General features: G+C 54.7%; 9 protein-coding genes across 9 annotated transcripts; 6 read left to right on the plus strand and 3 right to left on the minus strand.

Moving 5' to 3' along the window:
* The first annotated feature begins 260 nt into the window (after positions 1-260).
* Positions 261-1,476, plus strand: BO86DRAFT_388881 (FluC/FEX family fluoride channel). Its single transcript, XM_025671974.1, has one exon. It carries the CDS (start codon positions 276-278, stop codon positions 1,392-1,394), a length of 1,119 nt encoding a protein of 372 aa, XP_025528331.1. The 5' UTR covers positions 261-275; the 3' UTR covers positions 1,395-1,476.
* Positions 1,477-1,492: 16 nt separating this feature from the next.
* On the minus strand, positions 1,493-2,586 carry BO86DRAFT_429368 (inorganic pyrophosphatase). The gene is made up of 4 exons (XM_025675641.1): positions 2,324-2,586; positions 2,143-2,262; positions 1,714-2,057; positions 1,493-1,663 (listed from the first exon to the last, which is right to left on the minus strand). Exons 1-4 carry the CDS (start codon positions 2,504-2,506, stop codon positions 1,591-1,593), a joined length of 720 nt encoding a protein of 239 aa, XP_025528332.1. The 5' UTR covers positions 2,507-2,586; the 3' UTR covers positions 1,493-1,590.
* A 283-nt stretch (positions 2,587-2,869) lies between these two features.
* On the plus strand, positions 2,870-4,553 carry BO86DRAFT_429371 (enolase; the record flags this gene model as incomplete). Its single annotated transcript, XM_025675642.1, has 5 exons — positions 2,870-2,951; positions 3,018-3,313; positions 3,368-3,602; positions 3,664-4,114; positions 4,166-4,553. The coding sequence occupies 5 exons, from the start codon at positions 2,870-2,872 to the stop codon at positions 4,410-4,412; spliced, it is 1,311 nt and encodes a 436-aa protein (XP_025528333.1). The 3' UTR covers positions 4,413-4,553.
* Positions 4,554-5,528: 975 nt separating this feature from the next.
* On the plus strand, positions 5,529-7,203 carry BO86DRAFT_399081 (calcium ATPase; the record flags this gene model as incomplete). Its single annotated transcript, XM_025673598.1, has 5 exons — positions 5,529-5,910; positions 5,977-6,200; positions 6,261-6,476; positions 6,541-6,723; positions 6,826-7,203. 5 exons carry the CDS (start codon positions 5,529-5,531, stop codon positions 7,201-7,203), a joined length of 1,383 nt encoding a protein of 460 aa, XP_025528334.1.
* Positions 7,204-8,410: 1,207 nt separating this feature from the next.
* BO86DRAFT_429373 (MFS transporter) lies at positions 8,411-10,277 on the plus strand (the record flags this gene model as incomplete). Its single annotated transcript, XM_025675643.1, has 2 exons — positions 8,411-8,658; positions 8,717-10,277. 2 exons carry the CDS (start codon positions 8,411-8,413, stop codon positions 10,275-10,277), a joined length of 1,809 nt encoding a protein of 602 aa, XP_025528335.1.
* A 321-nt stretch (positions 10,278-10,598) lies between these two features.
* On the minus strand, positions 10,599-12,664 carry BO86DRAFT_311895 (MDR family MFS transporter; the record flags this gene model as incomplete). The annotated part of the gene is made up of 8 exons (XM_025667929.1): positions 10,599-11,006; positions 11,095-11,255; positions 11,319-11,830; positions 11,877-11,952; positions 12,006-12,029; positions 12,079-12,253; positions 12,305-12,433; positions 12,509-12,664. 8 exons carry the CDS (start codon positions 12,662-12,664, stop codon positions 10,599-10,601), a joined length of 1,641 nt encoding a protein of 546 aa, XP_025528336.1.
* Positions 12,665-14,003: 1,339 nt separating this feature from the next.
* On the minus strand, positions 14,004-15,386 carry BO86DRAFT_378848 (Zn(II)2Cys6 transcription factor domain-containing protein; the record flags this gene model as incomplete). The annotated part of the gene is made up of 1 exon (XM_025670648.1): positions 14,004-15,386. The coding sequence occupies one exon, from the start codon at positions 15,384-15,386 to the stop codon at positions 14,004-14,006; it is 1,383 nt and encodes a 460-aa protein (XP_025528337.1).
* Positions 15,387-17,560: 2,174 nt separating this feature from the next.
* Positions 17,561-18,591, plus strand: BO86DRAFT_429374 (NAD(P)-binding protein; the record flags this gene model as incomplete). Its single annotated transcript, XM_025675644.1, has 3 exons — positions 17,561-17,615; positions 17,666-18,178; positions 18,242-18,591. 3 exons carry the CDS (start codon positions 17,561-17,563, stop codon positions 18,589-18,591), a joined length of 918 nt encoding a protein of 305 aa, XP_025528338.1.
* A 680-nt stretch (positions 18,592-19,271) lies between these two features.
* Positions 19,272-21,130, plus strand: BO86DRAFT_388882 (oxidoreductase, short-chain dehydrogenase/reductase family). Its single transcript, XM_025671975.1, has 7 exons — positions 19,272-19,645; positions 19,702-19,821; positions 19,872-20,072; positions 20,137-20,301; positions 20,357-20,500; positions 20,565-20,719; positions 20,780-21,130. The coding sequence occupies exons 1-7, from the start codon at positions 19,575-19,577 to the stop codon at positions 20,815-20,817; spliced, it is 894 nt and encodes a 297-aa protein (XP_025528339.1). The 5' UTR covers positions 19,272-19,574; the 3' UTR covers positions 20,818-21,130.
* The last annotated feature ends 663 nt before the right edge of the window (positions 21,131-21,793 follow it).

Consider the following 21,793-nt stretch of genomic DNA (forward strand, 5'->3'; position numbering starts at 1 on the left):
CCCCGAAAGAGAAGCCAATGCCAATGGCTGAATCCGACTCCGACTCTGAAATCAATCTCGATGAGGTTGCCGCCCCGCCACCGGTCTACGATCGTCCCGATGAGGATCACCTCGAGAATGAATTATCCCACCCGGCAGGCAGAGTAGAAGAAGACGTGGAGCGAGACTCTCGACCAAATCAAAATGGGGGATATACACCGACCGTGGGAAGGGAAGAAGCTGAAAAGCAGCCGGGGAGGGGGAGGGGGAGGGGGAGGGGCCTTCAGTCAACTTCCATGCGCATGCCCTATGTCATCTCCTATTTGATCTTCTTCTCGTTCCTGGGCACTTTACTGAGAATGGTCATCGAGAGTTTGACCTTCTACCCCGGCGCGCCCGTCAACATCAGTGTAATATGGGCCAATGTGGGAGGCTGTTTTATCATGGGATTTCTCAGTGAAGACCAAGGGCTGTTCCGGTTCAAAGAAGTGGACATCCAAGTCGAACACGAGGATGATGGCCAGCGCAGGGCGCGTGTAACCGCCCACAAGAAGACCATCCCCCTCTACATCGGACTGACCACTGGATTCTGCGGGTGTTTGACATCCTTTTCCACCTTCATCCGCGACCTATTCCTCGCCCTATCCAATGGTCTGTCCGTTCCCGTGGGACCCTACTCAGACGTCTCGTTGTTCGCTGCTGCGCAAGACGCTCCCAAGGCCCCTAACGGCGGGTTCAGCTTTATGGCGATCATCGCAGTGCTTTTCCTCGAAGTTGGGCTATCCACGTTTAGCATCAAGCTCGGAGCCCATACGGCGGTGTTTCTCTCCTCTTGGACCCCCCGTTTACCGCAATGGTGGCTGGAACGGATCGTCAACCCGTGCATGATCCCGTTGGCCACTTTGTCCTGGATCGCGCTTATCTGCCTCGTCGCACTGCTGCCGCGTTACGCATTGGACCCGACCCTATGGAGTGCAGAGATATGGCGTGGCCCCGTGCTGTTTGCGCTGGTGTTCTCTCCGGTCGGCTGTCTCGCGCGGTTCTTCCTGTCGCTCAAGCTCAACAGTCGTCTGGCCGCGTTCCCCCTGGGAACCTTTGCGGCGAATATTTCAGGGACCGCAGTGCTAGGAATGGCGTACTGTTTGCAGCACAGCTCGATCAGCGCTGCAAGTCTGGGCGGGGGAAGCGTCGTTGGCTGCCAAGTTTTGCAAGGAATCATGGACGGATTCTGCGGCTGTCTGACGACCGTCAGTACGTGGGCGTTGGAGTTGATTGACCTGCGTCCGCGGCACGCTTATGTGTATGGAATCATCAGTGTGGTGGTGGCCTTCTGCTTGTTGGTGGTGGAGATTGGCAGCTTGAAGTGGACTCGAGGGCTCGAGACTCCGATTTGCTTCAGTGCGAGTACCATATAGTAACTACTTATGGATAATAATGAGCTGGTCATTTGTCACATACTTAACTGGCATTATTTACGGAACCACTAGATTCTAGGAATGTATATTCATATTTATCTTAAATCTTGGTAGCCTCACAGAATTGCTTGCCCTCCCCTCAGGTTGTGTCGAGCGCGTTGGTTAACAAACCACCTCATTCCTCAACCTCAATCCCTCAATCGCAGTTCGGAAAACCCTTCCTCGGTTTCCAAGCTTCGTGGCAATGGCCAATCAGTCTTAATGCAAATCTATATAAGCGCGTCAGCAAGTTACCCAACCCAGCGAACAACAACCTTACTGCCGATTCATCAACCTGCCATCCAGCGCCAGCCGATTCGGACTGCGTCCGTCAGGCACCTTGTAGACGCAATACCAGGTTTTCAACGATTCCAAGAATCCAGGAAACTGCGTTTCCACATCCTGTATGTCCGCGAGGCTCTCCGCGTGCGCATCGGTGACGTCGACAGCAATGATCTTCCAATCCGTGCTGCCTTCGTCCAGCACGACAAATGTCCCAAGCGGCTTCACCTTCTTGACCTCGCCGCATTGAGCCATTCCGGTGCCGATCTCACAGATATCCAAGGGGTCGTCATCTCCTACCACTCCTGTGTAAAGGTCTATTGCCGTGGGGTCTTCCCAGGTCTGTTGTTTAGAATAACCGTCAGAAGTCAGCAATATGACCACAGGGATATATCCTCAAGAAGGAAGGTGTTCAAAGGGCGTTCACCTGTGGAATAGCACCGTAGTTGCACGGATAGCCCTGGAACGGTGGGACATCGGCCACTTCTCTGGGTTTCCCATCTCTGATGTCCTGCTTGATTGGATTGAAAGTGATCTCCTTCGTGATCTGGTTCATTGAGGACTTAGCTCGTTCAATCTCCGAGGCATAACAACAATGTAGAGCATACCTCCATCTTTGCATTCGCCCCTCGCGGAATCTCCACGACCATTTTCAATATCTCTGCCTTTCGATCCGCCCACAACGGAAGGTCATGCCATGGCGAGATCCGCTGGCCATTGCGCTGGAAGTACAGGCACGCTAGACCGGAGTCCGCAACCAAAGTGTCCTCGATCGTGATATTAGAAGTCATGGCGCCGTATGTTGGCGAGAGCGAGTGTCCTGAAATGGGCACAAAAGAGATGGGTCTGGAGACGAAAGACCATCGAGAACGCGACCACGAGAAAGGACGCACGAGTAAGAATACAGGACATGATGAAAACTGATGGATGACGGCGATTGCAAAGAAGAGAGGGTTGGGGCCTCCAGATCGGCAAGACCGGTAAAGACGGGAGTTATCTCTACGGTGAGACTGGTGACGCCATGTCTGACAAACAATAACCTGGGAAGTCGCGAGAATACAATTTAAGTGAATCGTAGTGCTTTTTCACGGCATTTTCTTGTTGCTTGGGCTGCATTTTTCGCATTTGAAAACACCTCCTCCCATCTGATCCCAATGATCACAGCAATCAAGGCAGCGCAACGCTTGGATTCCCGGGGCAACCCTACCGTCCAAGTCGACCTGACTACTGAACATGGTGAGCGCCACTCACTTATAAATCCCCGGAGGCAAAGAAAGTAAGAATGACTGAAACGAGGGTCAGGGGTTTTCCGTGCTATTGTCCCCTCCGGAGCCTCGACCGGCGCCAACGAGGCCGTTGAGCTCCGGGATGGCGACCCATCCAACTACAGTGGCAAAAGTGTGCACAAAGCCATTCAAAATGTCGAGAACATCATCGGCCCCGCGCTGATCAAGAGCGGGCTTCGAGTTGAGACGGACCAGAAAAAGATCGATGAGCTGCTCATCGCCTTGGACGGTACTAAGAACAAAGCCAATCTCGGTGCCAATGCCATCCTGGGGGTTAGTATGGCTTGTGCACGCGCAGGAGCAGCTGCGGCGGTAAGTGAGAACTGCCTAGGCTGATTTCACAGCAAAATACTGAACAGACATAAGGGTTTGGAGCTATATGAGTTTCTGCGACGCGAATCCGGTGATAAAAAGCCCTATGTGATGCCGGTGCCGTTCTTCAATGTCCTCAACGGCGGCGTGCATTCTGGCAACAAGATGGCCTTTCAAGAGAATATGATCGCGCCCGTCGGAGCGAGCTCATTCAGTGAAGCCGTGCGTATGGGCAGTGAGGTTTACCACCATCTGAAGCAAATCCTCACCAAACAATTTGGAGCGTCGGGTCAGTCGTGAAATCGGACCTGACAAAGCATCTCGAGTGGGCACTGACCATGACGATTTAGCCGTCGGTATCGGCGATGAAGGCGGCTTTGCTACGCCCATCTCGCAGCCCCATGAGGCTCTTGACCTGCTGGTAGAGGCCGTATCCGAGGCAGGCTACGAGGGAAAGATCAAATTCGCCATCGACCCGGCTTCAAGCGAGTTCTTCAAGAACGGAACCTACGACCTCGGCTTCAAGGACGATGCCCCGAATCCTCTGTCGCCAGAGCAGCTAATGGATCTTTATCACTCGCTGCTTAGCAAGTATCCCATCGTCCTACTCGAAGATCCCTTCGCGGAGAATGACTGGGCCAGCTGGACTGAATTCTGCAAGAATTGTCCCGTGGAGCTGGTGGGCGATGACCTGCTGGTGACGAACAAGATTTATGTGCAAGAAGCCCACGAAAAGAAAGCATGTACTGCGATGCTGCTCAAGATCAACCAGATCGGAACGATCTCTGAAGCTCTCGAAGCGTACGTGACTCTGGGTTCGACCGAAGGGCGAGCATGGCTGACAATTCTCAGGGCAAATCTGGCATATAGGTACGGTTGGAGTGTGTTCGTGTCCCATCGGTCTGGTGAAACCACGGACGACTTCATCGCAGACTTGGTGGTGGGGCTGCGCACTGGTCACATCAAGTCGGGAGCGCCATGCCGCGGGGAGAGAGTTGCCAAATATAACCGGCTGATCGAGATAGAGGAGGCGCTTCTAGCACGAGGCGAAGAGGTGGTGTATGCTGGAGCGAAATTTTCGGCCGCTTCCAGGCTCTAAGATTGGTATTCCTGGCTTGATCCAGGCGCTGGACTACGTTCCGTCGGGGATATCGGTCAGACGGGGTTGACCCTATCTTCTGCCGTGCTACATAAGTCACATTGAAGAAGTTACAAGTTTATTCAAGTTGTTAAAGGATAAGCCAATCGGATCGAAAGCTGCAGTCGGATTGACCCAGGAACAGTCTGTCTTTCTTTGAGAAATTGCAAGACCCTTTAAGATCAATATGCATAAATGTATCTAGCGCCGCAACTCCGGTACACTCGTTGGATCCCTTGACCCCACAAAGCAAAATATCTTTCTCGTGCGCCATGGTTGTGTGTGAATCGTAGTTTCAGACTTCGCCACCATCAGCGGTCTACTAATAGTGAAGAGGTAAGGATAGCTGAATCCCTTACAGATTGAGACTTGTCATCTGCTTGCGCATCAGCGCGAATGGGCGTCCTCGAGGGTGGGACGTCGAATCGTGACCGGAGCAGTGGGCTCGGGAGCAGCGACCTCACTCAGAGCCCCGAGTCCGACATCCACATCCCCTGCCTTGCTAGCCGGTGGTGCATTGGGTTCAAGAGTATGCCTAGTATAGTTTGGGGGTCTCGAATCATGGACTGGCGTGCTTTGTCGGGGTGGTCGACAGCAGAAGAAGGCAGAACCAGCTCGAAGATAGGAGAGTGACGGCATAATAGTAGTATAACATGCATACGTAGTTTCTGGAGGGGTGGTAGACGGTAGTTGTAGGGATCCGACTCCACGGCTATATGTATTTCATGAGAATTGAACCATCTACCTAGGGACGTCACCTTGTGCGCATAGGCGCCTTACTTGATGGAAAGTCGATGACCTAGGGCTTAGCTAGGATAGACTACAGGAGTGCAGCCGCACTACCCGTTCTACCCGTTGGAGGTTTCGGATCTGCGCCAGTGCCCAATCTCACAGCCTCATGACGCACCTGGAGAATGGGCTCAAGATCAAGCTTTCCCTGTCGAGTCCAATCGTAGTCATGACTTCATTAGATCTGCAGGTTAGGGGGAGCGAGTTGGTCGGTGTTATAAAGCAGAACCAAGAGCCGAGTGCCAATGCTCCTGGACATGAATCCAAGGCGAGACCAAGCAAGCAACAATGGAAGACCACGAGAAAGAGCTTCCCAACGGTCACCAGCCATCGAATGATCTATCGGAGTACACTGCCCTCAATCGCTTTATCTCCACTACGACCACCGCCAGTCATGCCGCACCGTCAGCTACCGACAAGGATTCTGACGAACCCACTTCGCACCCACCCCGGTGGAAATTCTGGCGGCAGTTCCACGACAGCACAGACGAGAAGGGTGGTGGGCCCTTCCAGACTCCCTCGGAGTGGCTGGACACTGACATCTCGTCGGGTCTCTCGGAAGCCGAGGTTGACGAACGGCGGAAGAAGTGCGGATGGAATGAACTGGCCAGTGAAAGCCCCAACAAGCTGCTTCAGTTCATCGCATATTTCCGGTGTCCGATACTGTATGGTACGTGCTCATCAAGTTTCTGCTTGTGCCCATCTATTGCCTATAGTATACTAAACAACCTATTAGTGATGGAGCTCGCCCTGTTCCTCGCAGCTGGCCTGCGCGACTGGATCGATTTTGGCGTGATCAATGGAATCCTCATGTTGAACGCGATCGTTGGATGGTACCAGGAGAAACAAGCCGCGGATGTGGTCGCCAGCCTAAAGGGTGACCTCGCCATGAAGGCAATTGTGGTGCGAGATGGGGAGGAGAAGGAGATCTTGGCTCGTGAGGTCGTCGTGGGTGACATTGTAAGCATACTCTGCCTAGCGATGCATCACGACGAATAAATGACTGACGTTGAAACACAGCTCATTCTGGAGGAAGGCAATGTCATCCCTGCGGAAGCACGATTGATCTGTGACTATAGTGAGCCCGATACGTTTGCTGCATACAGAGAAAAGATTGCGCAGGAGGGAGAAGACCCTCTGCACGAGGACGGAGAAAGCAGCGAGGATGAGCACAAGCATACGGAAAAAGCAATTGTAGCCGCGGACCAGTCTGCAATTACTGGTGAATCCCTCGCTGTAGGTACCCCTGACCATCACCCAAAGATTGTCTCATAGACGTCTCGTCTGACCTTGTAATTAGGTCGACAAATTCATGGGGGATGTCTGTTATTACACGACCAGCTGTAAGAAGGGCAAGGCGTATGCCATCGTGAATGCCTCAGCGAAAGACTCCTTCGTGGGGAGAACCGCATCGCTCGTCCAAACCGCCAAAGACCAGGGCCACTTCAAGGCCGTGATGGACTCCATCGGCACTACCCTGCTGGTACTGGTTATGTTCTGGATCCTCGTTGCGTGGATTGGGGGCTTTTACCGGCACCTGCGCATCGTCACCCCGGAAAATGATGACAACAATCTCCTGCACTAGACTTTGATTCTCTTGATCATCGGAGTCCCGGTGGGACTGCCCGTAGTAACTACGACTACACTGGCTGTTGGCGCAGCGTTCCTCGCCCGCAAGAAGGCCGTGGTGCAGAAGCTGACCGCGATAGAGTCGCTGGCTGGAGTGAATTGGGGGTTCTCGATCGGGGTGGTCATCGTTATCGCCACCGTTTATTACCTCCTCTCGCGGATTACATGGCTACAGAACCTCGGACGGGCCAATCGTTCCAAAGAAGAACTGAAGATGGAGCGATTCCTTGAGCAGCTATTCAAGCTTACAGTGGAACGAGAGATCGATCCTAAGTCTGAGAATCCGCGGTTCGTTCTGAAGACCCGAACGGAGGATATCGATGCGGACGATTAGGGTCGAGTCTACTTGCTGCGGTATTGAAGGGTATAATTCTGTCTCCCGTGATAGATGTAATCTATAGTTTAGAAGACAAAGATCATCTGGGGTGCACGAGCAGTAATAATGCAAGCTTGTTTTATCCGTCGCTTTATCAGTCGCTAAATAACTACATATAGGGCACCCCATGACAAATTCTTTTTGAACAATCTTCCCCGGCTGGCGTCGACGCACTCATGGATAATTCAGCCGAAGCTAGGAGGGCGAGACAGGTCTCTCACATACCATCCCCACCATTATTATGTTAGTCTGGAATGCGCACGGTGGGTCCTGCTGATAAGCTTAGGTGAATTTGGAATCATCTGATCCGTCAGGGTTTTCTAGGGTTCACCGTGCTGGGTACGTAGGAGTGCTGCAACCCTTCAACCGGTATGAGACTCATAATACTCCTCCCGTCCAATGCCGTATACTCACGACGTCCTTAGCAGCCTGCAACAGCACAGAGATTGACCGAGTCACCCCCTCCACATGCTCTACTCATAGCCATTGCGGCAATTTCATCAGGACAAGCCTTCTCACACCGCGTTAGAATTTTCCTCACGCCACCAGGCTAAACTTCACCAGGCCAAGTGAATTAGTAGCGCAAACTCTCAGCAAAGTCAACCGGCCATGAGGCTCGTGGGCGCCTGACAACGCGGCCATTCATGACTCGGAGAAAAGCCGGAGGGGGAAAATTGGCCGGAAGGAAGACGACGCTAAGGCCCGAAGTGGAACTCGACACGAGCCAAAGATCAATCTAATCAATCTAGTCAATCAATCAGATAATCAGATAAGACTCCGCGCCCCCTCTTTCTCTTGCTTGAACCCTCTTGGCAGTCCCTTTTGTCCTTGGTTTGAGGGCCAGTAGTCTAGTAGAGCCACTGTTGAATGGTCGAATGAATCCTTCAATTGCCAAGCCAGCATTGTCAGGATGACTGCTGTCGCTGCTGCAGTCGGCATATCCGGGTCTCTGCTGCACCATTCCTTCCTTAGTCCAGTCCATGCCCTGAGTCATGCTACTCTATCAGATTGAATCAATCTAGTCTAGCAAGATTGCAGGGAAATTTGTTTTCCGGTCCTCGGACCACTTGCCTGGGACCATGTGGCAACTGAAGTATAAGTAGAGGTTGAGGCCCGCCCCAGCCTGCATTCCTGTACGTGACATTTGTTCCGGACAACCACCGCCATGGCTCTCAGGAACCGCTTCATCAACCCCTTCGCGGCCAAGGGCGCTGTCGGGGCACAGTCTGAGACTGGGCACTCTGATCTCGAGACAACTGCAGAGTCGAAGCACCCTATAGACCAAGCACAAGAGACCGATCGCTCCTCGCAGGATGATACAATCATCGACGACAAAGCGCAAGCCGGTACCCAGAAGGCGCAGGCCAGCACCCAAGCCTGGACGAGGAACACCTTGATTGCAGCCTACATCCTGTAAGTCTCCGATCACTCACTCCGAAGCATCTCTCACTAACCTCGCCCTCCCTCCCAGGGCTTGGATCGTCAACTTCCTCGAATACTTCAGCTCCGGCCTCCTCGGCTCCCTGTCCCCCTACATCTACAGCGGCTTTGCCCTGCACTCCCTGACGGGCCTGACCTCGGTCATTGCCTCGTTGATCTCCGCGATGGTCAAATTCCCGTACGCGAAGCTAATGGACATCTGGGGCCGACCGCAGGCCTTCGCCGTCGCCGTGGGCTCGCTGACACTAGGGCTGGTGATGATGGCCGCCTGTAAGAACGTGCAGACCTACTGCGCCGCGCAGGTCTTCTACCAGATTGGGTTCAGCTGCATCGACTTCTCGATGACGATCTTTATCGCCGACACGACCGCCCTGAAGAACAGGGCGTTCTGGATCGCTTACGCCTCGTCGCCGTACCTGATTACCCCATGGATCTACGGCTACGCAGCCGACCGCATCGTTGCCCCCGGGGGCATCGGCTACCGCTGGGGATTCGGAGTGTTCGCCATCATCATGCCCATTGTCTGCGCTCCGCTGTGGGGGCTATGGTACTACATCCAGAAGAAGGCCGAGCGGATGGGCCTGACCGAGAAACGCGAGCGCAGCGGGCGCACGCTGGTCCAGTCTATCGTTCACTACGCCATCGAGTTCGACGTGGTCGGCCTGCTCATCATCGCTACAGGCTTCTCCCTCTTCCTGCTGGCCTTCAACCTGTACTCGTACCAGGCCAACGAGTGGCGCTCGCCGCTGATCATCTGCTTCATCATCATCGGAGCCCTGCTGATCCTGGCCTTCGTGGTGTGGGAGCGCTTCTGGGCCCCCGTCCAGTTCATGCCCTGGGCGTTGATCCAGGACCGCACCGTCGTCTTCACCTTCTCCATGGTCGTCTCCCTCTACCTGGCCTGGTACATCTGGGACAGCTACTTCTACAGCCTGCTGCAGGTGGTCTTCAACCAGACCGTCACGCAGGCCACCTACATCTCTAACATCTACACGATCGGCTCCTGCTTCTGGTGCCTGGTCTTCGGCGCCATCCTGCGCTACCAGGGCCGTCTGAAGTACTGGTCCATCTGCTTCGGCGTGCCCCTGACCATTCTAGGAGTCGGGCTGATGATTAAGTTCCGCCAGCCGGACGTGAACATCGGGTATATCGTCATGTGCCAGATCTTCGTCGCCTTTGGGGGTGGCACCCTGGTCATCTGCGAGCAGATGACGGTCATGGCCGTGTCGGCGCAGCGCAACATCCCAGCGATCTTGGCCATCGAGGGCGTCGTCGCCAGCATCGGTAGCGCCCTAGGCGGGACGGTGGCGGTCGCCATGTGGACGGGCATCTTCCCCGTGAAGCTGCGGTCGCTGCTGCCCGCGTCCACGGAGGCCGACTGGTCGACGATCTACGGCTCGCTGGACGTGCAGCAGTCCTACGCCCGGGGAACGCCCACCCGCGACGCCATCGACTCTGCCTACGGCGAGACCCAGCGGCTGATGCTGATTACGGCGACGTGTCTGTATCTGATCACCTGGTCGTCGTGCTTCTTCTGGAAGAACATCGACGTCAAGAAGATGAAGCAGCAGGTGCACGGGGTGCACTTTTAGGGGTTCGTCAGTCTGGCCTCTGGCCGGTGAATCGATACCTCTTGAGAGAGGAGGCGGAAAACCGATTGCACCCTGAACAGGTGAACAAGATTCATGGGGAATGATATCCAGAATGAAAACGTAGCTCTTTACTCTGTTTTTGAAAAGTACTTTGTCTTGAGCAGTTGCCATTAATATAGTAGGATATGTAATAGATGAGAATCGAAGGCAAATGAAAGGAACCCTTCTCTTCCAAAGAAAACAAGAAAAGGCATTCAAAACCGAGGCCGTTGACAGAACGATCCCAGTACCAGCTGCCCACAGCAAAGGTGTAAGCTAGCCCTACTTTCCCTCCTCCCCCTCCTCAGCAACCGTCTTCTTCTTCCTCACATCAACCCACCCCATCCCAAACGCCGCCACACACCCCGTCAGGCAGCACGCCATTAGCAGATAAAACACCTTATCCAGACTATTCGCAAACGCCAGCAACACCCCCACCAGCTCCGCACTGCTACCGCTACCCTCCGACACCAACGCCCGGACGGAGCTCGCGCTCGCACCAGCGGCCAGGGCCGCATCCACCGAGACCTGGGGCGCATGCAGTCGGATCTCCTTGACGAGCTGCTGCCGGAAGATCACCTCCGCCACGACGACGAACACCGCGCCGGCGAAGTTCTGGCAGAAGATCATGAAGGCGATGCCGATGGGGATCAGGTGGACGGGGAGGTGGTTCTGGATGGCGATGATGCCCTTTGTTATGGTTAGTATGGGTCTGGATGGAAGCGAAAGAGGTGTTGTGTACTGTGATGGGGTGCAAAGTATAAGGGGGTTAGCTTACCATCTGCATCCCAATCCCACGCCCACTGCCTAGCACAATCTGGTACCCAATCCACTTGCCTGTCGGGGTCGAAGGCGCGAACATCGTGACGAGGCCGTTGCCGACGGCGCTAATGGCGCTCCCTGCAGCAGCGAAGGGTAGGTAATACCCCAGTTTTTGCACTACGTCCCATCGGAATATTGTCAGAAACCACGCGATTTTGAGAAAGGAGAAAGGTTACTGACCAAAGGCCCCCGAAAGAATGACCATGAGCAGCTGACTCAAGATGCCCGGCAGGGTGTTCACCCCGCTCATGGCCGGCCCATACCCACGCACTCCCTGGAAGTAGATGGGGAGGTACTGCGCCGCCACCAGGATGGACGCCACCAGCATTCCTCCGTTGATGGCACTGGAGTAGACGATGCGTGCGCTGACCATCGAGGTCGGGATCATCGCCCGCTCGCCCATGCGCTTCTCCCACAGCGCGAACACGATGGCTGTCGCCCCGGCGCCGCAGAACAGCCCGATCACCACCGAGCTGTCCCAGCTGTAGTCATTTCCGCCGTACTGGAGGGCCAGCAGGACCATGATGGCAGCGGGGGCAAAGAGGGCGAACCCGAGGAGGTCGAGGTCTGGGAGGGTGCGGCGCACCAGGGCCAGCGAGAAGGGGGCTTTGGTGGTGAGTTCGGGCACGTGCATAAAGAGCAGGAGGACGGCAGTGACGGCGCCGACGGGGAGGTTGATGTAGAAGCCTGTCCTTGTCAAAATGATTGCATTGAAAATCTGGGGAAACTGTGAGTTACATACACCAGCGCCAGGTCGTGTACTGGGTGAGCGCTCCGCCGATCAAAGGGCCGCAGATGATGCCGACCTGCGAGACTGGAATTGTTCAGCTGATTGTCCTCTACCAGATCAGGAGGCAGGCGACTTACTGCCAAGGTAGATTCCGGTGAAGACTGAGGTATTGTTAGGCATGGTTCTCACATCACACATCGAGGAACTCACTCGGTCGTTTCTCCAGCGGCACCGAGCCAGCAATGATGGTCATCCCTCCGTTCAACAGCCCTGAACTCCCCATGCCAGCGATGGCTCGCCCTCCGATCAGCATCGACGAGGAGTTGGCCAGTCCGCAGATGAGGGAACCCAGCTCGAACACCCCGAAGAAGAACAAATACGACCACTGGAGAATCATCAGCCTCTACCCCATAAATCCTCTTCGCAATTCCCCAACCTTGGTATTGTAGAAGGTGTACACCTTGCCCGACAGCGGCTGCAACGCGGCACTCGCCAACTGATAGGCCGCCGTGTACCAGCCCACATCGTCCAGCGAGTGAAACTGACTCGTGATATTGGGGATGGCCTGGACGAGTGCGTCGATGTGCAACAATCAGTCTGTATCCTAGGGTGTAGATTTACTCTGGCAACGGCAACATACCACCCCGATAATCGACCCGTCAAGCAGCATCAGAAACGCCGCGAGGGTGACACTGGCCAGGACAGCAAAGAGCTTGAGTCCTGTGATGTACTCGTGGCTCTCATCGGCCGTCGTTGCACTCCCTGGCGCCCTCTGGCTCTCTCCAGCGTCGGCCATACCGTCGCCTTTCTCATCTGCGAGGGGATGGTGCAGTTCCGACTCCGACTCCGTGGGAGCTGGTCTGGTCCGTGGAGAGGATTCAACATTGTCCATTTCGCACGTTCTGGTTAGGTTTATGAAAATTGTCACGGAGGTGAGTTCCAATCCGAGAGAATGCGGGTAGATGTAGGGTATAGTATGAAGAAAGGGGTATAGTACAAAGAAGAGCTGGAATCAGGGTCCAAGGGATGAAGAGTCAAAAGCATTGGGCAGAAACCCCTAGCCCCTAACGAGCATTTCAAACATACAGCAGACCGTGAGATTGCTTGACCCCTCAATCCACTACGTGGGCAGCAGTCACCTCCCAGAAGTCATGAGCGGTGGAATTTACCGAAGATCGACAGTCCCGACAATACCTCCGCCGCTAAGTCCGGGGTCGTACAGCCCTAATCGGCACTATCGATTGCCATTCCAGTTGCAGCCACGGAAAGGCTGCATGCTTTATCTGTTTCTGGTACGGTGACAAGGATGTGCCTGTCATTCGCTGCCGACTCTTGCAGCCTCCTGTAGACTACTGCGTACTACGGCGCACTACGGCGCACTACTGCACCCGGGATGGACTCGATTGGGCCTTTCATGATGCGCATCACAATTACCCAAAAGGGAGAGCCCCTGGAAAGAAGCAATTATGGCAGCTGACGAGTGGGGTCCCAACCAATGGGCGAAACCACCGAATCGATTCCCTGCGGTGGCCAGGGTCACTGAAGAGCACCACGGTCTAGAGCAGATGGTCGAACCCGATCGCCCGGGAGTAGACCCTGAGTCTAGCATTGTCCGGCTAAATTCAATACTTGGTTGGTGAAGGCCAACAGACTGAGCTGTTCACAAGAAAGGTTACGTGCCTCGGAAAAGAGTCCCAGAGACATGCACCCCCCGGTCAATCCCTCGACAAGAACTCCCGTTCAGCAGCCCCTAATCTGAATGCTTCGTATAGATTATGTAGTCTGTGCTGTAGCCAAGAATTATTCTGTAATGGACTCTAAGGGCCTGGTTCACTGGACTCGATAATGCCCTATGTTTCACTTCACTGTACACATGAACAGAAATGTCTGGACCATAGTGAAATACGCATGTATGTGTGGACTGTAGCTATCCGCTCTTCCATGGTTCTATCCTAAGTATACTTGCAATCATATCGGCAAGGCACGTACCTACCGCTCTTATTCCCCACAAATTCAAGTAGCATTATATACAACCTCATAGCCCCGTAGACACCTTGATTAACGACCCGTAGCTCCAAGTATACCCCTGGGTCATACAATAACCAGAGAACTCTTGTAGACCTCTCGACCTGAAGTCAATCCAAACACCGCACCCGTCTCATCTTCCCCCTCAACGCCTCAATGACCCCCAGCCCGCCTCTCTCCCGCCCACACTCGGCATTCCCCGCGTCCAACTCAACTTGCATCAACGTCGAGAATAACAACTGCCCACTAGGGCTACTGAACAGCCCCTCCGGCTTTGGATCGGTCTCGTCCAGCCCCGTCCGCGGCGATGAGAGACAGAACTCCTCTGGCAGGCCGAGGAGAACTTCGATGGGCCGCAACTGACTCCCTGTCAAACAGTACAGCAAGTGACTCAGCATGCCCAAGCCGGGGGGCACGGCAATGCCACCGAGAAACAGCTTGGGGGCGGCTTGCGTCGCCAGGTGGAGGGCCGTGGGGTTGAGCCGGGCCTGCTCGATAAAGTGGCCGAAGATGACGTCGTAGATGGAGATCGTGAGCAGGTGGCAGCTCAGGATGGTGAGGAGGTCGGCGATGCTGAGGCGCGGGTGGGTGAATGCTAAGGTGGGGGTGGTGTTGGCGGGAGCTTTGGCGGCTGGGTGGTGATGGACATTGGTACTCTCTGGAGGGGTAGAGGCTTGAATGGAGCGGAGAAATTGAGCAAAGTCGGCGGCAGTCTGGGCGATCTTAGCGAGTGGGTTGGTGGTGGTAGTGGTGGTGATCTGGAGATCCGGTGGGCTTGGGTGAGTGGCGGAGTCGCAGCCCCCGGCCTCGTGGAGGCAGGTCAGCCACATTGCTTTGGTCGTGTCCCATGGCATCGACCGAAGAGTGAAGAGTTGTTTGGAGAGTTCTCGTTGGAGCACGGAGAGGTGCAGGCCGTGGTCGAAGATCGGAGGGGGCAGCTGGTCTCCAAACAGCGGCAGCAAGCCCGGGTCGATAGGCTCGAGCTGCAGGAGCGGGAGATGCTCGGTCGGGCTGGTGTCCATCATCGGGTCATTCAGCCACGCTGCTGGGGAGGGTCCATCTGGGGGCGTAGATGGGGAGGACATAGTGTGGATGGTCGCACTGCCATCAATGGGGAACCCGGCATCGATGGAGTTCCACGGAGCATTGCTCATCTCGTAGTCGGCGTCCAGCAGTTCGAGATTGAACCAGTCGTCCACACTGGCCAGAGCGTGGAGATCCACCGTGGGAAGAGGTGGACTCGGATTGCGAGGGCTGTGCATATTATCATTGTTACATTTCGTTCGATCCGACCCGGTGGTCTGCCGCGAAGCAGTGGTCGAGTTTCTCGGGCGACCCGGCCGCTTGGATGAACTGGTTACACATTCCATCTGGGATCGAACGCATCGAATGCACGAGTCGGCGGGGTGGCCGGGGGCACGAACACAGCGCAACTTCTGCGTCCTGCAGCGGTCACAGGCAGCTCGTTTGGGGGGGTTACTGGAGTCCGACATTGTGAGGGTGCATGCGGTATCAATCGGTCAACCTTTCAGTGTAGTGTCAAAGTCTACTGTCAATGTACCATCTCTGCTGATTCTTATATCTCGAGTACAATATCACCAGCTCTATAGGGTCATACTATGAGACATTGTCTTCTGATTTTGCTTTTCTTTCCTCCAGCACCACATTCCGTGCGGAGTACTGATCGACGGTCCGTTCTGCAGGCGATGAGATTGATAACCATTCAACTCAGGGCTCTCAATACTCCGTTGGGTGATTCAAACCGACATAAGCCAGACTGGACTCTTATCGCGGCTGCTGCAATCCCCGAGGACTTTCCATTGGCAGTTCATGAGCTCATTTACGGCCAAAGTACCTACATCCACCAGCAAACAGGCAACTGTCCCGGCCTACCCGTGAACGGATGGGGGAACCCTATCTTCTAGGTGTCCATATCTTCGCCGCTCTGTCTCCGACTCTGCAGCAGCCCAAGGAACCATGACGAAAGTCAATGCGTCCTGAAGTAAGCACTAAGGCGGGGAATCAAGCCCCCAGGCTGAAAGCGATGTTGCGGAGGGGGTAGACAGGCCTGGCTATAGTGGCTTGGGGCTAGAGGCACGATCCGGCCCTCTAATGGAGGACACTGCACATATGGGATCGGGAGATCTTCTGATGAGTCTTTTTGAGTTCGCCTATGGATTGCAGTGGGTCTTCCTCTCTGTTTCCAGACACGAGGCGCCGTCTACAATGACTATCATCTAATGGAGTGCCGCCCACTGTGGCGAGCCCGTGCGGATCAGCCGGCCGCACGGTCGCTCCCGCCTCAAATGTCATTTATTGTCGATGCCCTCTGCAAAAGTGATGTCGTATCAGTGCTAACTCAATTGAGGAATTCCTCATGTATCGGACCAATTACTACTCCGGAATCAGCAACTTGGAAGATCCGCGCAGGGTCCAGAACCGGCACGAGAACCGGCACGAGAATAGGGGCATGGCAGTTCAGGCGACGCGGCGATTAGCTCCCGCCTCGGCGTCGATCTTCTTCGGCTGGGAAAGATTCTTCTCTGGGCATAGAATAGACAAGATACAATTCTCATGGGGGAATGGACAGGGAATCGTTCCAAGCGACGGAGATTGTCAGACGCGAGGGTATTGAATGAAGCACGATACTCCTCTTTCATCGATTCCCCAACTCCTGAACGATTACTCGTTGTGGACCAGAAGGACGGGAAAGTGGTGATCGACGACTAAAGGGAAGACTGCATGACCTCATGGCGATCACTGGGCTTACATTACTTGATTGGTGGTTCTACCATCATCTCAAGTAAACTATATGATGATCATGTATTCTGCATTGACTCTGCAGAGTGCTGACGACTGTGGAGCCAAGGCTGTCGAGGCTGGATGGGGACGGGGCATCCTGCAGTGGCCGTCTAAAGAGGTCCGTCCAGCTTAGGGCTTACACGCTCGGGTCTGTACAAGCCAACGCAACGACATAGTTAATGGCTTTGTTGGTGGTGAAACAACGTGGTATGGCTACTGGGCAGTCGCCCCTGGCCTCTTGAGTTACATCGCGAACCCTGGCCCATACACTTTAACTGCCTCTGGTAAGATGTTACACTGAGCATGCATGCATATCCTCAGAAGATAGCCGGGTAGCTAATCCTGCATCGTTCGTTCTCCATCAGACAAATGGAGCTGCACCCTCGACAAAGGTACCCCCTCTTGAATAATTCTTCTCATCCCACCGAACCACGTGGAGGGCTGGGGCTACCCGGGCCGACTACGCTTCCCACTCAATCACTCAATACTACAACTACACACAGCGAATCTCCAGCAGACCATGACATCAGCCGACACTGTGCAGCAGTTGCCAAAACTTGTATGTCTGCCAAAACCCTCCGAATGACCATGAAACTCCCGATGTTGTCCGACCGACGGAGCGGGGTAACTCCGACCGCTAAGCCCGAAAGACAGCAGCCCTAATTCGCAACTAATGCAGCCGGTCTTGGGAATCACATCACAGCTCGGCCAGGCGGCGGAGCAAACCTGACGGCGGCCTCCGCAAGCAAACTTCAGATGGCCAGGCATAAAGTCTGGAATCATCCTCCAGGAAGCACTATCGTTTTCATCATCAGCACTTCTCCAATCCACTTCCCTTGCATTGCTCAATCGCCCCATCAACAAGATGAATCCCGTCAACACCAAGCCCTACCAGCTCCCCGCTGATGCCACCTGGTTCAGTATGCCGCCCCATCCCCACCGTCCTGGCATAGCCCACTGACACACACAGTAACCGGCTGCTCCAGCGGCATCGGACGCGCGCTGGCCACGCACGTTGCCGCTCAACCCGGCCACCGGCTCATCGCGACCGCCCGCAACCCTGCCAGCCTCTCCTACCTGCCCGACGACAACCCGGCCATCCTCAAGCTCGCGCTGGACGTGACCTCCCCCGCGGCGGTGGACGCTGCCTTCCAGGCCGCAGCGGCCCACTTTGGGGAGAGCTACTACATTGACGTGTTGGTCAACAATGCCGGCTACCCGCTGTCCGGTGACAGCGAGGCCGTGACCGAGGCGGAGATGCACGACGAGTTCGAGACCAACTTCTTCGGGACGGTGCGCGTCGCCCTGAAGGCCATTGCGGTGATGCGGCAGTCGCCCACGCGCCGGGGTGGGCTCATCTTCAACGTCTCTTCCGTGGCGGGTGTGTGCGCCTTTCCGGGCCATGCTTTCTACCACGCCAGCAAGTTCGCGGTCGAGGGGTGGACCGAGTCGGTGGCACGAGAAGTGCACCCTGATTGGAACAGTATGTTTTCCCCTTACCCTCCTTGGATGATGGGGCAGAGTGTAGTGTGCTGACAGTCGGAAGTCAACTTCTGCATCGTCGAGCCCGGCGCGGTCAAGACCAACTTCGAGACGACCAGCAAGAAGCACATCAAGCCGCACGAGGCCTACGCCGCTCCCGATCTGCCGGCCAGGCAGCTCGAGGTGTTTGTGAAGAAGGGGCTCGAGGCAGGCGTCGGAGTGCAGCCCGAGCAGGTGGCGCAGGTGCTGTATCAGGTGGCGGCCCGCGGGGAGAAGGTCCCGCTGTGGTTGCCGCTGAGCGGGACGGCCATCATGCTCATCACAGCCAAACTGCAGGGCAGACTGCAGGAGTTGGAGACTAACAAGGAGCTGAGTGCGATCGACAAGGATCAGGCCCAGTTCAAGCTTAACTAGAGTGTCTGGTTTGCCTGGGGTTGTCCTCGGGACCTATGTTGGCATAACTCCCTGTTAGAGTGATGGAGCCACTGTAGATGACTTGGACACAGGTACGGAGTAAATGCGTCTCAATCTAACCTGGGAAGAATCCAAATATCAAGATTTTCAATCAGAGAACCTTTGTACAGGATAGAGTACCATGCATTAAGTCTTGGACCAGCCCTTCGAGCCGACAGGGTCGCTCTAGAGAGTAGCGTTGTTCGCGGATAAATTGTACTGTACCTTTCGATAGATATATATCTAATTGACTCACAATACTACCTATCGCGCAATCGGTAAATTTAGAACAGAGCCTATCTTATTGACAGATTTATGCAATACCTAGACACTCGATCACTTGTAACATCCAGACTTTGAACAGACCGCTGGTTTACTCGAAGGATGGCAGACCCTGTTCACGATAGTGGTTCCGGGTCAATGCCAGCCTGAGGCAGCATTAAGGCTGCAACGGGACCGATCGGGCCAAATCGGAGGATTAACTCTGGAAGGCTGGAGTTTTGCCCCGAGAGCGGTGAGAGTTCTGGACTCACGATGGCCGAGCAGCACCACGTGACCGTAGTGCACAGCTTAGTCAGCGACCTTTGATCTGCGGCATAATTTCTTCATGTTCGCCATTCCAAGAACAGCACCGTCACCACCCCATACCATGTTGAAAACACTGCTCATGCGCTGGAGACGCTGCATGCTGTGAGTTCATATCATACCGCCTGGGCCAGAAGCAAGAGCCGCCTCAAAGCATCGCGCTTATCGTACCAGACGCACTTCACTGCCCCGCGCACCTGGCCAGGCAGCTCGAGCACTATGACGCACGCATGACTGAATGATGTGGTAGTCTGGGCCTGCCATATAAAACCTGGTTTACACACTCGACTTTTCCCAGCCAGATTGTCAAACCACTTTCCTCTGCAGATCGCTCACGCACAGACCCTGTAAATTGAATCATGTCGTCGCAAATGGGCAAAGATGGGACCTTCCAGCCCCCGCAGGCAAAACAGGCTCAGAGCAAGCCGGGGTGTGTTTCCACCTTCGCAAGCAATGGAGCACAGCAGAGACTAACACGTCGAGTAGTCTAGAGAAGGAGATGGCACCATCCAGCGAGTCCACCAAGCTGGAAGGCAGCGAGGGCTTCGTCGAATACACGGGCTCCAACAAGCTCAAGGACAAGAAGGTCCTGATCACGGGCGGAGAGTGAGTCTTTCAAGCTGGTGCAATTGTGCCATACTGACAGTCTAACACAGCTCCGGAATCGGTCGCTCGGTCGCTGCGCTGATGGCCCGCGAAGGGGCTGACATCACCATCGTATACTTGCCCGAGGAACAGGAGGATGCGGAACACACCAAGCAATTGGTCGAGAAGGAAGGGCGCAGTTGTCTCCTGGTGCCAGGTGATTTGCGGAAGAATGAAACGTGCAAGAAGGCCGTGGAGGAACATGTGAACAAGTATGCTGGCTTCAGTCGGTCTTCCTCAGGCTACGGGACTAACGCCGCTGTCGTGCTCCTGTAGGTTCAAGCATATCAACGTTCTCGTGAACAACGCATCGAAGCAATACATGTGCAAGGACCTGGCCGAGATCGATCTCGATAAGGTCGAGGACACCTTCCGCACCAATATCCTGCAGATGATTGCCATCACCAAATACGCGCTCCCACATATGTCCAAGGGAGATTCGTAAGTCTTCCCATTGCAACCGCACGATTCTAGAGGGCTAATCTATCTTCTGCAGGATTATCAACAACACATCCGTCACCACCTTCCGCGGCTCCGGCACGATGGTCGATTACGCATCAACCAAGGGGGCGATTGTGGGCTTTACCCGGTCCCTCGCCTTGCAGCTGATGCCCAAGGGTATCCGGGTAAACGCGGTCGCGTATGTTCTTTTCCCTTACCCTTTCACCGCGATTGTCTGTATTCTGGACTAACAGTGGCGACAGACCTGGTTCCGTGTATACCCCCATCCAGATCGATACCAGAGATGCCGAGTCCATGGAGGGATGGGCCTCCGGCAAGCCGCTGGGTCGTCCGGGACAGCCCTCTGAGGTGGCAACGAGTTTCGTGTTCCTGGCTAGCAAGGACGCGTCTTTCTATTGTGAGTCACTTTGGATCCTTGCTCTATGAAGACTCGGGGCTGTTACTAATGTCTTCGCAGCGGGACAAGTTCTGCATTGTTACCCTCTCGGAGAGTAGTGGCAGACATGATTGGATGAATTGAAATGTATATTCCGAAGAAACGACAATAATATTGGGTAGTAATTTAATTTCACTCACAGAATAGTGGCAAAGTCCTCAGCACTTACTGAGTTGGCTTATCACCGAATCATGCGTGGTCCGTGGTGCCAAGTCGGGAGTGCTGCTGCGGGCACTTGTATGTGTGGCGTGCCATGTGCCATGTGCCAGGGAGTGCGTGGGGCAGGTTGCAGTGCTTGTCAGCCTCAGTGTTTCAGACTATTAGTTGATCGGTTGATACTCGTCACCTGCAGAGGAAGGTATTCCATACCAGGCAGAGATTATCTTCTCAATTCTTGCAGCTGTTCTCGACAATAAAGAGCACAGGAGGAGACGTCTGATGTAGGGTTCTCCCAGGACCGGTGGCAGTGGCACAGAGACAGCGACGAGCAAGAACCTGCCTCAGGAATAAGTGTCAGTGTACGTGATTCTTCGACTTGTTGAGCCAATTCATGTGTTGGTGGGGATTAGCTAGACAAAATCGGGCAGGACCCCTGGCATCTTCTGACACTTCTGCGGCTGCATTACTGCATGCACTCCTGTCTCCTTTCCGGCCAAACGTGGATCCCACTTCCTCTGCGCCAGTCCACTCGTCTCGATCGATGCTTGTCTAGTGATTGACCCAGGGGATGCAGTGGGGCGAGGCTCGTATGCACGGGCCAGGCTAATATCTGAGTCCGGGTGCGGATTAGTCACCAGACCTGTCCATAAGTTACAACTCGCAATGGCTGCGTTGATTCAAGCTTAATGCATGGTAGCATCCTGTGTTGGCATCATCCAGTTGACGCTCAGGGGGCCTCATCTTGGAGATATTGACAGGCGGGTGGTAATTTCAACACGAAGTCGTAGATTGTGTGTGTCTCACTGCCGCCCAACGACGGCGCTGGAGGCCTGAACTAAGTGGGTCTAGCAGACTAATCAGTAATTATGAATGTAT

The sequence above is a fragment of the Aspergillus japonicus genome (genome assembly GCF_003184785.1).
Source record: "Aspergillus japonicus CBS 114.51 unplaced genomic scaffold BO86scaffold_20, whole genome shotgun sequence".
Taxonomy (NCBI): Eukaryota; Fungi; Ascomycota; class Eurotiomycetes; order Eurotiales; family Aspergillaceae; genus Aspergillus; species Aspergillus japonicus.